The sequence below is a fragment of the Cannabis sativa genome, chromosome 4 (assembly GCF_029168945.1).
Source record: "Cannabis sativa cultivar Pink pepper isolate KNU-18-1 chromosome 4, ASM2916894v1, whole genome shotgun sequence".
NCBI classification, from domain to species: Eukaryota; Viridiplantae; Streptophyta; class Magnoliopsida; order Rosales; family Cannabaceae; genus Cannabis; species Cannabis sativa.
This window is the reverse complement of record NC_083604.1, coordinates 17,290,096-17,303,648: the sequence shown is the minus strand read 5'-3', so window position 1 is coordinate 17,303,648 and position 13,553 is coordinate 17,290,096. Positions and strand designations below refer to the sequence as shown.

General features: G+C 32.2%; 1 protein-coding gene across 1 annotated transcript; it reads right to left on the bottom strand.

Moving 5' to 3' along the window:
* Nucleotides 1–1,151: 1,151 nt before the first annotated feature.
* Nucleotides 1,152–2,606, bottom strand: LOC115713552 (uncharacterized mitochondrial protein AtMg00810-like). Its single transcript, XM_030642035.1, has 3 exons — nt 1,737–2,606; nt 1,318–1,323; nt 1,152–1,226 (listed from the first exon to the last, which is right to left on the bottom strand). The coding sequence occupies exons 1-3, from the start codon at nt 2,604–2,606 to the stop codon at nt 1,152–1,154; spliced, it is 951 nt and encodes a 316-aa protein (XP_030497895.1).
* Nucleotides 2,607–13,553: the final 10,947 nt, after the last annotated feature.

Below are 13,553 nucleotides of genomic sequence, written 5' to 3'. Positions count from 1 at the left end.
AGTAGAAGCTATACATTTCCATATTTATGTTTAGCACTCCCATTCAGTTATGCTATCATGTTCCCAAAATATATGTATTATCCTGACCTAAAGGTAGGCTTTAACTAATAAATCAAAGAACAATAATAGAACTCCTGAGATTGAGCCTAAGCATATCAGGATTTAGATTCTCTTAATCTAAGATCAATCTCTGACATTGACTTGGAAAGATACAACGGTAAGTTTACAATATCTTTAACCAAGTTCAATATCGGTCCAGTCCAATGCATACTCCATGCATTCGAAACCAGTATACTTTGCCAATGTTCTGGAAAGAACATAACACTTACTCCAAGTGTAAGTATACTTCATCGCTGATTATCACATCAATGTAAATCCAAAACACTGATGAACAGAGACCAAATCTTTTGAATCATATAATCACAATCACATTCCACTGTATTGACGATACTGTAATTGTGAATAACTATATGTTCTGGATTTAACTGATTTTGTGCATATATCAAGTATATGTATTAAACCATAAACATGTAACATACATGTAAACATACTTCACTTCTAAATTGATAACTAATCAGATTGTAATGAGTTTTATTTAGGGCATAAAACCCAACATGGCCGACCACTTAAAGGAATTTTAAGCCATTATTTTATCTTTTTTTAATTCTATATAATTTAAATGTTAATCCTAGAAGGGATACTATAAATAGATAATGATAGGCTCTTAACTTGATAACCTAAAAACATAAACTACATCAGACTACTTTGTCACAAAAAGAACTTCTCTATAGAATTTGAATTCTCCTCTCTTCTCTATTCGTAATTTCATACCTTATAGTGAGTGAGTATCTTTTCAACATAATTCTAGTCAATACTCAATCATAATGTGGAAGATTGTGAAGAATTCCATCACCTAAGAAGATCTAGGTTCAGATCTTAGTAATACTCTACGACAGAAAAAAAAAATAAGGGTTAGAGATCTGAATGGAATGAATCATTATATTCTGCTGCTACATAAAGTTCTGTAGAAAAAATAATACATAAAGTTAAGATAAATCAGGCGCAAGAATTTTGACATTACCCAAAAAAATCCCTTTTGTTGATGGCATAAGTATTATGAGTTGCCCCCAAAATGTTAGGATTTATACTACTCAATACCCTTCTCTGATTGTTTCCCATCTCATTCCTAGTAACAAGAGAGCCATCACCATAATAGCTCCAATGAGCTAAAACCAGGAGAAACAAAATAGAGAAAACAGAGCTGTGTATTGAATGAATGATCAATCCTTACAAGACACCAATGATAGCTACTTATACCAGTAGCTAAGAAGCAAAAAATACAGCAAACAACTAAAAGTGACAGCTAAGCTTAACTAACATCCTAACCGAATACCAACTAACTCATAACAACCTTTAACTAATCTTGATACTCCCCCTCAAGATGGAGAAAATATGTTCTTCAATCCCATCTTGTCTTTAAAGTTGTTGAATTGATTGGGAAAAAGAGGCTTAGTTAGGATGTCTGCCACTTGATCTCTTGTGGAAACATGGACTGTCTTTATCACACCTTGTTGCACTTTTTCTCTAACTAGATGACAGTCAATCTCTATATGTTTGGTTCTCTCATGGAAAACCGGGTTTGCTGCAATGTGTTGGGCTGACTTGTTATCACAGTAGAGTAAAGCAGGTCCTTGATGTTCAATCTATAGCTCTTTGAGGATAGAAAGAAGCCAAACCACTGCACAAGTGGTGTTAGCCATTGCTCTATATTCAGCCTCTGCAGAGGACCTTGAAACCGTGTGTTGTTTCTTGCTTTTCCAAGAGATGATGGATGTTCCAACAAAAATGCAAAAGCCAGTTGTTGACCTCCTTGTATCTGGACATGTTGTCCAATCTGAATCGGTGTAGGCATGCAACTTCACTTCAGAATCAGTAGTAAAGAAAATTCCTTGTCCATTAGTCCCTTTAACATATTGAAGAACTCTTTGTGCTGCATGTAGATGAGTGACTCTAGGTGTGCATAAGAACAAGCTTAGCTTGGTTATTGAGTAGGAAATATCAGGCCTTGTGATGGTCAAATACTGTAGCTTTCCCACTATTCTTCTATATAATGTTGGATCGACCAACTTCTCTTTCTCATCAAGCCCAAGTTTGAGATTTGCTTCCATTGGTGTACTCACTGGTTTGGAACCTAGATAGCCTAGATCTTCCAACAATTGAAGTGCATAAGGTCTTTTTGAAACAAAGATCCCTTTCTCAGATCTAGCAACTTCTAGTCCTAGGAAATACCTTAAATTTCCTAAGTCTTTTAGCTGAAATCTTGTGTGTAACCTTGCTTTGAGAGCTTCAAGTTCCACTAGATTGTGGCTAGCAAGAATCACATCATCAACATAAACCAATAGAAATATGAAATTTCCATTGAAATGTTTGATGAACAAGGAGAGATCAGTTGCTGAATGATGAAATCCTTCATCAGTTAAGGCACTTGAGAACTTGGCAAACCATTGTCTTGAAGCTTGCTTCAGTCCATACAATGATTTTTGCAACTTGCAGATTGAATTTGGTGGTAATTCCCCCTTAGGTCTATACCCTTGAGCTATAGACATATACACATCTTCATGGAGGTCACCATGTAGAAAGGCATTGTTTACATCTAATTGATGTAAATGCCATCCATGAATGGTAGCAAGAGAGAGAACTCACTTCATAGTAACAAGCTTAGTCACCGGGGCAAAGATGTCTGTGTAGTCAATCCCTTCTTGTTGGTTGTAGCCCTTAGCTACCAACCGAGCTTTGAACCTTTCTACACTCCCATCTGCATTGAGTTTAATTTTATAAACCCATTTAGAACCAATGAAATGGTGTCCTTCGGGTAAAGAGACAATAATCCATGTATAGTTTTTCTCAAGAGCCTCTATCTCGGTGTCCATTGCATTATCCCAAACAGGGATTCCATGAGCTTGGTTGAAGAACTCAGGTTCAAAGTGACTCGAAATGGCCAGAACAACAGCTCGAAATGCTGAAGACAGCTTGTTGTAGCCAATAACCTACAAAGGGTGAGTGGTAACAAAGGAGACTTTAGCAATCTTAGATAAGTTGGTAGAAGCAAGGTTACAATGATATTCATTCAAGTAAGATGGTTTGTTAACTGCTCTCCCTGATCTGGTATGAGAAAAATTATTAGAGGACAAATCTGGTGTACCATTCAGATCAGTAGGAACAGTTGGCTCAACAAATTCAGGTTGAGACAACTCACTTGATGCTGGAACAGGAGCAGATGGATGAAAACACTGATAAGAAAATTGATTAAATTAGTTGAGAGGAGAAATTTCACCTAAAACAGTACTTGGTGCAGAAGAATTCAAATGTTCTACAGCAGCTGGTGTAACATCTGGTGCAAGAACAGTTGAATGATCTGCCATTTCTGGTGCAGTGTGTGGTGAATGAGTAAAAAAATTCTCATAGATAGGGGGGATACCTCCAGTGGAAACAAATGGGAAAATATGCTCATAAAAATAAACATCTCGAGAAATAAAAGTGAGATTTTTATTCAAATCAAGCAACTTGTAATCTTTGACACCTGGAGGATATCCTAAACAAATGCAAGGGGCTGACCTAGGTGAGAATTTTGACCTTAATTGACTCAAAGTAGAGGCATAAGCTAGACACCCAAAGGCTTTCAAATGGTCATAAGATGGCTCCTTAGAATGAAGAATAGCATATGGTGTCTTATTTTTGAGATTAGGTGTAGGTGTTCTATTAATTAAATAGGAATGTAGGATTGAAAGAGTAAAGCCCTAGCAACATTGAGTAAATGCTGGTGCTTTCTCTCAACAATAGAGTTTTGTTGAGGTCTTTGCACACAAGAATGATAATGCATAATCCCAAGTTCATTGAACAAGTCTTTGAACTGTAATTCTTTAGCATTATCAGACCTCATACCCTTAATTGTATTACCAAACTGATTTTGAACAAGAGTAATGAATTGGGGGATAGCATGCTGAGCATCAGACTTTTGTTTAATGAGCTTGATCCATGTATATCTGGAACAATCATCAACAATGGTAATGAAATACTTATACCCTTCAATGGTACAAGTATTATAAGGGCCCCAAATGTCAACATGAATAAGATCAAACCACTTTTCAGTAATGTTATGATTTGAAATGAAAGGAAGTTTCCTTTGTTTGGCATAATGGCAAATAGAGCAATGAAATAAAGAATTAGAATCAACATGAAATTTCAAAGCTTTATTCAATGGATGAGTTTTTACACAAGATGGATGGCCCAATCTATAATTCCAAACAGTTTCATTAGACATCTTAGAATCTTAAAAAGATGCAGAAACAGAAACAAGATTTTTATTACAGCTTTGATCACAATTCAAGTAGTATAGATTGTCAAGTTTTCTACCCTTCCCAATCACCTTGGTCTTGGTAGTGTCCTGAATGATACAATCATCATCAGAAAACAAGAAAGTGCAATTAGTTGTGGCTGTTAATGAGTTGACAGAGAACAAATTACACTTAAAGGTAGGCACATATAGGACATTTTCAAGAATAAGTTCAGGACTCAAGTGAACTGTTCCTATGCAAGAAATCTCAACATGCAATCCATTAGGCATTAAAACATTTTTTAACTTGGCATTGACAGTGGTATTTTTGAACAAATGAATATCATAGCACACATGATGTGTTGCTCCTGTGTCAATAATCCAAAAAGAGCTATGGGTAGAGTTTTTCATACCAAAAAAGTGGGAAACAACAGGCTGATCTTCAGAGGCATTTTGAGTGCTGTTCTCAGTGGCCTTTTGAGCAAGAATAGCTATCAACTTTTGGCACTGGACACTCGACAAGCTAGAGATAAGATCTCTTTCCATTGAAGGTTCCTCAGCCTTTCCTTCATCAGCTCCTGAAAATTTGCCTCCTGCTGGTTTTCCAGCATTTCCTTTTGCATCACGGTTAGGAAATTTCCCATGGTACTTATGTCCAGGAGGATATCCATTCAGCTTGTAACATCTCTCAATCGAGTGACCATTCATTCCACAATGAGTACAGTTGTACTTAGATGTGAAAGGTTGAACAGCTCCAGCAAATTGTCCATTGCCACCTGATGCTCCTTTATCAATATCAGTGGAATTGCTGAATCCACTAGTCAGGTTTCTCTGTCTTTCTTCTTGTACAACAGCAGCATACGCCTTGTTAACACTTGGAAGAGGATCACGCATTAGAATCTGTGATCTAACCAAGCTGTATGAGTCATTTAATCCAACCAGAAATTCAAGCAACCTGCCCTCTTCTTGATACTCTTGTATCACCTTCATTGCGCCACAAGAACAAACAGGTTGTGGATGAAACTCTCTTATTTGATCCCAAAGAGACTTCAAGCGAGTATAGTAGGTTGTAACAGAATTAGATCCTTGAGTAAGACTTTGCATCATCTTCTTCACTTCAAAGATGCAAGGAGCGTTCTTCTCATTGAATCGTTCGTGCAGCTCAGCTCAAATTTCAGCTGCGTTATCATGATAGATGGTGCTGTCAGCGATCTCATCAGAAATCGCGTGCAAGATCCAAGAAATCACGGTGCTATTGCATCGACACCAGCTATCATAGTCATCGTGATCTTCATCAGGCTGTGGTAAACTTCCATTCACGAACTTGACTTTATTTCTAGCAACCAAAGCTATCAACATCGATCTTCTCCAGGTGCTATAATTCTCACTGCCTTTGAGAATTTAAGGAACAAGAACAGCACCTGGATTATCTCCATTCGAAAGAAAGTAGGGATTCGACAAATCATTTGCAGTTGTCGATCTCGAATTTTCTCCAAGAACTGAGAACATATTCGAGTTAAGAGAGTTGTCTTCACCTTCACGATTTTATCGAGTATGTACTCCATTACCACGACCTTGAGCTCCACCTCCTCGAGCCATTTCCACAAAGCAGAACAATTACAGATCAAAGAAGAACAAGATGAAGAATGAGAAGAGCACAGGAATCATGCTCTGATACCATAACAGCTCCAATGAGCTAAAACCAGGAGAAACAAAACAGAAAAAACAGAGTTGTGTATTGAATGAATGATCAATCCTTACAAGACACCAATGATAGCTACTTATACCAGTAGCTAAGAAGCAAAAATACGACAAAGAAACAACTAAAAGTGACAGCTAAGCTTAACTAACATCCTAACCGAATACCAACTAACTCATAACAACCTTTAACTAATCTTGATACACCAAGAAGCCAACATGTTAGTCAAATTTTAATCAAGAAGTTGTAATGGCATTCACTTGCTCTTTGTAATTTATAAATGTCTTTCTATTGAAGAACAGTGTTGTGATACCCATTTATAATACCAAATCTAGGTCGCCAAGTGATAAGTTAATTTGTCATATCTTAATCGGGTCTCAATTGAATATAATGGCTATTCTTGCATAACTTAGTAATCATAAAATAAGTCACTAGCCCCGAGAGGGGTAGCTCAAATTTTTAGGCGTGTGGTTCGCTCCCACAAGATTTCACATTCGAGTTCCAGCTGGTACGTACATAGTAATTTTTATAGTTTAACAGTCTTTAAATATTATAAGGCTAGATAGAGATCTGGCCTAGTATGAAAAAATCAATAAATTTGGACTAATGGGGAGGGAAATTAAGAATTGAGATGAGATCATTAATGTTTGAACCTTGATCTCTTGGTAATTAAAAAAATAGTAAATCACCTATTACCTCAAATCAAAGTTGAGAAGCTTTATGCAATAATTGTATGTTTAGATATATTTCTAAATAACCCTACCTTGAGAGTATGAGAACTAAGCAAACAACTATTAGATAGCTATAAAATAATATAAGAGACAAGATTCAATCTCAAAGTGATACAATTCTGGCCACTAATCAATGGATGAGCCATGGATAAATTAATATGAACCTGTTGGGTTTTATGCCCTAAATAAAACTCTTGACAATCTGATTAGTTATCAATATAAGAAATTTGAAGTGATTGATGTTTGCATGAATTCTACATGCTAATGGTTTAATATGTTTAATATGTTTATTACATTCATACACACAAAATCAGTTAAATCCAGATCATATGTTTATTCACAATTACAGTATCGTCAACACAGTGGAATGTGATTGTGATCATATGAATCAAAAGTTCTGGTCCCTGTTTCATCAATGTTATTGGATTTACACTGATGTGATAATCAGCGATGATGTATACTTACACTTGGAGTAAGTGTTATGTTCTTTCCAGGACATTAGTAAAGTATACTAGTTTCGAATGTATGGAGTATACATTGGACTGGACCGATATTGCAACTAAGTTAAGATATTACAAACTTACCGTTATACATATCTTTCCAAGTCAATATCAGTAGTTGATCTTAAGATTAAAAGAATCTAAATCCTAATATGATTGGGCTCAACTCAGGAGTGTTATTCATGTTCTTAGATTTATTAGTTAAGCCTACTTTCGGGTCAGGGTGATACGTATATTTTGGGAACATGATAGTATGATTGAGTGGGAGTGCTGAACATAAATATGGAATCTATAGCTTCTACTGGTGTATAGAAGTCAAGTGATGATTCTTTTAGAGCTTAGCAAATAGAAGTAAATGGATGAGCTCTTGTTTAACTGACTAATTATTCGATCACTAAACACCATTTACAGGTAGCTAAGTGTTTTAAGGGGCAAAATACATTGAGGGGTGAGAACGGTAAAGAAATCCCATCTCGATGTAGATCATCTATATAGAGGATCTTTAAATCACAATAAGATTATAACAATGGTTAAATGAGATAGTATATTGATATCGTGGAACATACAATATGCTCTATATAAGTCTGAGAGTGCAATTCTAAGTTCTAAGAGTGGATTCAACGAAGAATTAATAAGTAGGAATTTACTTGGTAAATTTGGTTCACTTATTGGAAGCTCAGCATATAGATCCATGGTCCCCATTCTAGTTGAGAACATTCTGCCTGTAAGACTCATTAATTGATTCGTGATTGATCAATTATAATTCTAAAGTTAGACTATGTCTAATTTTATGAATTTTCACTAAGCAGGGGTGAAATTGTAAAGAAAAGAGTTTTCTAGGTTTATTTATTTATTAATGGACTTTATATGTCTAATTAATAATTAAATTAAATGTCAATATTATTTAATAATCTATTTTAGTTATTAAATAATTAGTTTTGGCATTTAAAAGGTTAGAATTGGAAAATTGGCGTTTTTGAGAAAATAGAGATAAAATTTGATAAAATTGCAAAATTAAGTGAGGCCCATTACAACACCATGGCCGGCCACTTAAGTTGATTTTTCAAATTAATATTTTCATTATTTTAATGCCAAATAATTCCTAACCTAAACCTAGTAGTTGCCTATAAATAGAAAGTGATGGCTCAGTCACAACACATGCTTACACAAGTTTTCACAAGCTTTTCTGATAGAAATTTCTCTCTTCAGAAAAACTGAGTCTTCCCCACTTTCTACACCTTGGCCGAAACCCTCTCTCTTTTCTTCTTCATCTTTTTCGTGACCCTAGTGAAAGAGTAAGTGCCCACACACAGCAAGCATTAACTCAATCATAGATTGGAAGACTGTGAAGGATCAAACTTGAAGAAGAAGGACATTCAGGCTCAGATCTTGATTATACTCTGCTACAGAAAGGATTCAAGGGTTAGAGATCTGAGTGGAAGGAGACATTAATTCCGCTGCATCAATGTAAGGTTTTCTTAACTTTATATGTGTTTAATTTATCGTTTTAGAAAGTTCATATTTAGGGTGTTTAAACAACATACTTGTGAGTAGATCTAAGATCCTGGTAAAATAATTTCCAACAACTGGCCTCAGAGCCATGGTAATTGATTTACTTACATGAAATTTGGACTTTAAAACGATTGTTTGTTTGTTTTTGGATGGTATCATGTTGTATTGAGTGTTATTTGATGATTGATTGATGTTTGTAAATTTTCGTGAAAAATAATTGTGATTTTGTTTCTGGAATTATTTTTATTGGATAGTATGGAAAAAATTAAGTTAGCCTTTTACAGAACTCAATTTGGATTTTATTTGAATTAGTTATGAATTTTTGAAGATTTGAAAAAATCGGGACTGTGCTGATATTTTCCTGCGATCGCAAATCTGTCCGTACAGTTCACAATTTTTTCGTTTTTCTTCGATTTTTCATACTTTTTCATGGAATTAACTTCCGATTTTTTGTATAGTTTTGTATATATACTATTACTATTCCTAATTCAATTCTAATTATCATTTTGAATTAATTTAATATTTTTTAAATTTAATTCAAGATATTAGTGTAACTTGAATTTGAATAGAATTAGTATCTATCTTCTTGCTTAAAAAATCTATCTTAATTTTAAATTTGATTATATCTTATCTTATTTTTAAATTTTAAGGTCATATTTTATAAATATTTTTTTTAAAATCAAATCTTTTTTAGATATTTTGACCTTATTTAAATTTAAAATAAGATATTTATAATCATGTAATTTTAAATAGATGTAAGATATTTTGCTAACTTTTAAATTTTGTTATTTTATTTATTTAAATTAAATTTAAAATCTGATAAGATATTTCATTTATCTTTTCTAATTTTTATTTAATTTTTATTTTTAAAATAACATTTAATTTTTAAAAGTAGTTAGCAAATTTTGAAATGATATTTAGGTTGGTTGAAACCTAATTTTTCAAAAAGTAGGTTTAATTTTAAATATTTTTTTAAATTTCGAAATTTAAATTTTAATTTCCGAAATTAAATTTTTTTTAATTTTATTTTATTTTTCGAAAATTAAAATATATTTTTTAATTATTTATTTTTTTTCGAAATTATTTATTTAAAATTAAATAAATCCTACTTCCAACTATCCAGCTAACCTTGTTGCAGGAGTATATGGTTTTAGCTTGTATGTAAGTTTTTAAAACCTATTATTACTTGATTGCAAATAGCCATGGTTACTTTTTGCCAGATCTAATGATCTGATCGCTCCCTTGGTCAAGTTAATAATTTGTAACAGGTAAAATTTTACAATCTTCTTTCATCTGTGTATGACCTAGCAACATGATAGGATCCATCCAAAGTGTGCCTGTGTGAGCCTATATGTTTATTTTGTTTTAATATAGATACATATAGGTTGTTGCTAAATAAAATGTCACACCATGATAGATTTTATTTAGGTCCATTTAGTTATTGGACCTATTCAATTAATAACAGTTATTCATTTTAAGGTTAAATTCCTCTCTTTTGGGCCTTGTGTGAGAGTTGGGAGCCATAGAAGTGGGTACGACATACTGAACCCAGCACCCCCTCACATGAACTACCCCAATTGTGAAGGCCCATTTGCCTAATTTGAATAACTGTACTAGGTTAATTATATTAGTTTGACCTAATAAAATTGAATTAGCAACATAATTAACTTTTAAAATATATGAAAATTTATTTACATTTTAATATTTTAAAGTTAATTTTAAGAAAAACACTTTTAGTTTTAGATATTATTTCTAGACAAACTATTTGTATTTTTCTTGTATTTAATTAAATATAGAATTTTAACTAACTAAGATTCTTTCTGGAGCTTATTTAATTAAATATTCTTATTTAAGTTATAAATTAGTTGTAACAACTGATTTTTCTTATCTAACTTAAATTTTAATATTTGATTTAAATTTAAAATCAAGTTGAGGAATCCTAGGCATTAGTTATTAAAGATTCTTAAGATATTTTTTAAGTTAATATCTTTTCAAATATTAACTTAAAATGGAATATTTTAGATATTTTTTTGGTTAATATCTTTTCAAATATTAACTTGAAAAGATATCTTCAAATTAAGTGGTTACAACTTAATTTTTGATATTTAATTAAATCTAAATTTGAAATTATTTAAGTTTTAGATTTTTTCTATATAACTTAAATTAGATATTTTTCAAATTATTTGAAAAGATACTTAGTCAAATAAGATATTTTCTAGATAGTAATTTCTAGACTACTTATTATTTCTAATATTTAAATAGGAAAATATTATACTTTGTGAAATTAATTATTTAAATAATTAATTTTGGTACAATTTTATTAAGGATATTTTTCCTAGTATTAAACTAGAAATAAATAATTAAGCCTTCTCTACACTTAATTATTATTTCTTGAATTTAATACATTTAATTAACTTGAAGAATCTAAATATCTAAGTTGATTTTCATCATGATACTTAAATATTCATTGATTTTTCATGACACTTAATTAAATAGAAAATTATTTTTAGGTTGAAATTTAATTTTTCAACTTAAATTTAAATAATTTTCAAAATATATATATATATATTTTTTTATTTTATTAATCAATTTCGAAATTTGCATTTTATTTATGCAATATTTTCGAATTTTTTATTTTGAAAAATAGATTGAGTTGTAAATTAATTATTTATTTTAATTAATTCTTGGACCAACTACAATCAATGATTTTTTTCATTTAATTGATTAATTTAAAATAAATGAATTTAAAATATATATATTATTAAAAATTGAATTAACTAGTCAAAAGAAAATCTAGATAGGTGATATTTTTGCTTGAAGTATTTCTTTTCTATTTTTTATTATTTTCGAAAATTGTATTTTTATATACTTTAAATTTTCGAACCCAATAAATATATTCTCAAAGGAAATTTTTAAGTTGCTAATTATTTATTTAATTCAACTTAAATTAATTTCCTTAATATTTATATTTAAGATTATTACTAAGATGGAAATAATTTATTTTATTTCAATCACCATCTAAGTATAATTTTATAAATATTATATTAAATTCTTATTTTGAATTTTAATTCTTAATTTCGAATTTAATGAGATTTATTTATTAGAATAATAAAGAAAATACATTTTAAACAATGAGCTTTATTATTATTAAGATATTCGATCTCCATTGTGGGTTTTACACCGCGTTTGTTTTAGTGAGTAATCCTCCCTAATGGAGGAACGTTCATTAGCAATTTCGCACTTAGATTTAATCTCGCATGATAAGTGGTTTGTAAGTGTTTTATATGGTATAGATCACCCTAATGGTGGCGACCATATTTGACTTGCAAATTGCGAAACAATGGTAGAAGCTCATGAGATAGAATAGCCTTGACTCTCGCCTAAACGGGACAACGCTGGATTCCAATCTTGATCGAATAAAAGGTTGCTAGAATGTTTAACATTTTAGATGAGCTGACAACTCTATTCAATGGATGGTAACTTTGACTCTCGCCTAAACGGGACACTGATATCAGTTTGTTGAAAACCTTGGAAATTATTTAGGATTGAATTTTTAAGTATTTTCTCATATCATTCCTACTTGCTATGTGCTTATAATTTCTGAATTGATTTTGTGTGTTAAACCATTATTAATTTCTATTTGTTGATTTCTATTATTTTGTAGTATCCTGTTTTGTCAAAATGAATCCCATGTTATCACTGTTGACTGAAAATAAGCTGAATGGATCTAACTTTAATAAATGGAATGAGAACATTAATATTGCTCTCATAGGAGAAAGTGCCTTGTTTGTTTTAACTGAGCCGTCACCTGAAGTGCCTGGGGACAATGCTTCCAAAGCTGTGAAAGAAAAGTATGAGCGTTGGCAGAAAGCAAATGACAAAGCTCTATACTTTATGCTTTCTAGCATGGTTGACACCCTCAAAACTCGGTTTTCTAAAACCGAGAAGGCTGCTGAAGTTATGACGAAGTTAAATGAGCTATTCGGTAAGGCATCACTTCAGTCACGCTTTGACGCGACTAAGAAGTACATTAATGCACGGATGGAACCTCATCAAAACGTGCGTGACCATGTTCTCCTCATGTCCAGTTATTTCCAAGAAGCCCAGGATCATGGTGCTGAAATGGACAGTGCTACTCAAGTTAGTCTTATCTTGAATAGCCTGACTCCAGCATTTCTACCATATACATCAAATTATGTCATGAATAAGAAGGAAATTGACTTTCATGAATTAGTCAATGACCTTCAAACTTATGAAAATTTGATTGGAGGACCCAAGAAGAAAGGGAGTAAACCTCACAATCCTGGGAATGGTAATGGGACGATAAAACCTGAAGCAAATGTTGCCTCTGCTTCAAAGCCCAAATCGAAGAAGAAGTGGAACAACACCAAGAAGCGAACTAAAGCCATGAAAAATAAAAAGGTTGTTCCTTCTGGTGATGCTACACTTAAAGGAAAGTGTTTCTACTGCAATGAGAAAGGTCATTGGAAACCCCAGTGTCCTAAACTTCTTGCAAAGAAACAAGGTATTTCCATTTATAAACTTTAAGAGTTTTAGTGAATTATTATCCAATTGGATTTATGATTCCGGACTAACTTTGTTTATTTGTTTTCTTCTTCTTATAGGCCAAGCTACTTGAACTCAATTGAGTTGGATCAGCAAGCTAGACCAAGGGTGAAATCGTCCAGATGAAGATGAAGCTCTTCAATTTTTTTTTGAAATAATTGTTTTAGTTTAAAGACAATTTGGATTTCAAATTTTAGTTAGGGATATTTATC

What these genes read in the sequence shown, in the direction of transcription:
- LOC115713552 (XM_030642035.1), bottom strand. Translation starts at nt 2,606, where the DNA reads ATGTCTATAGCTCAAGGGTATAGACCTAAGGGGGAATTACCACCAAAT.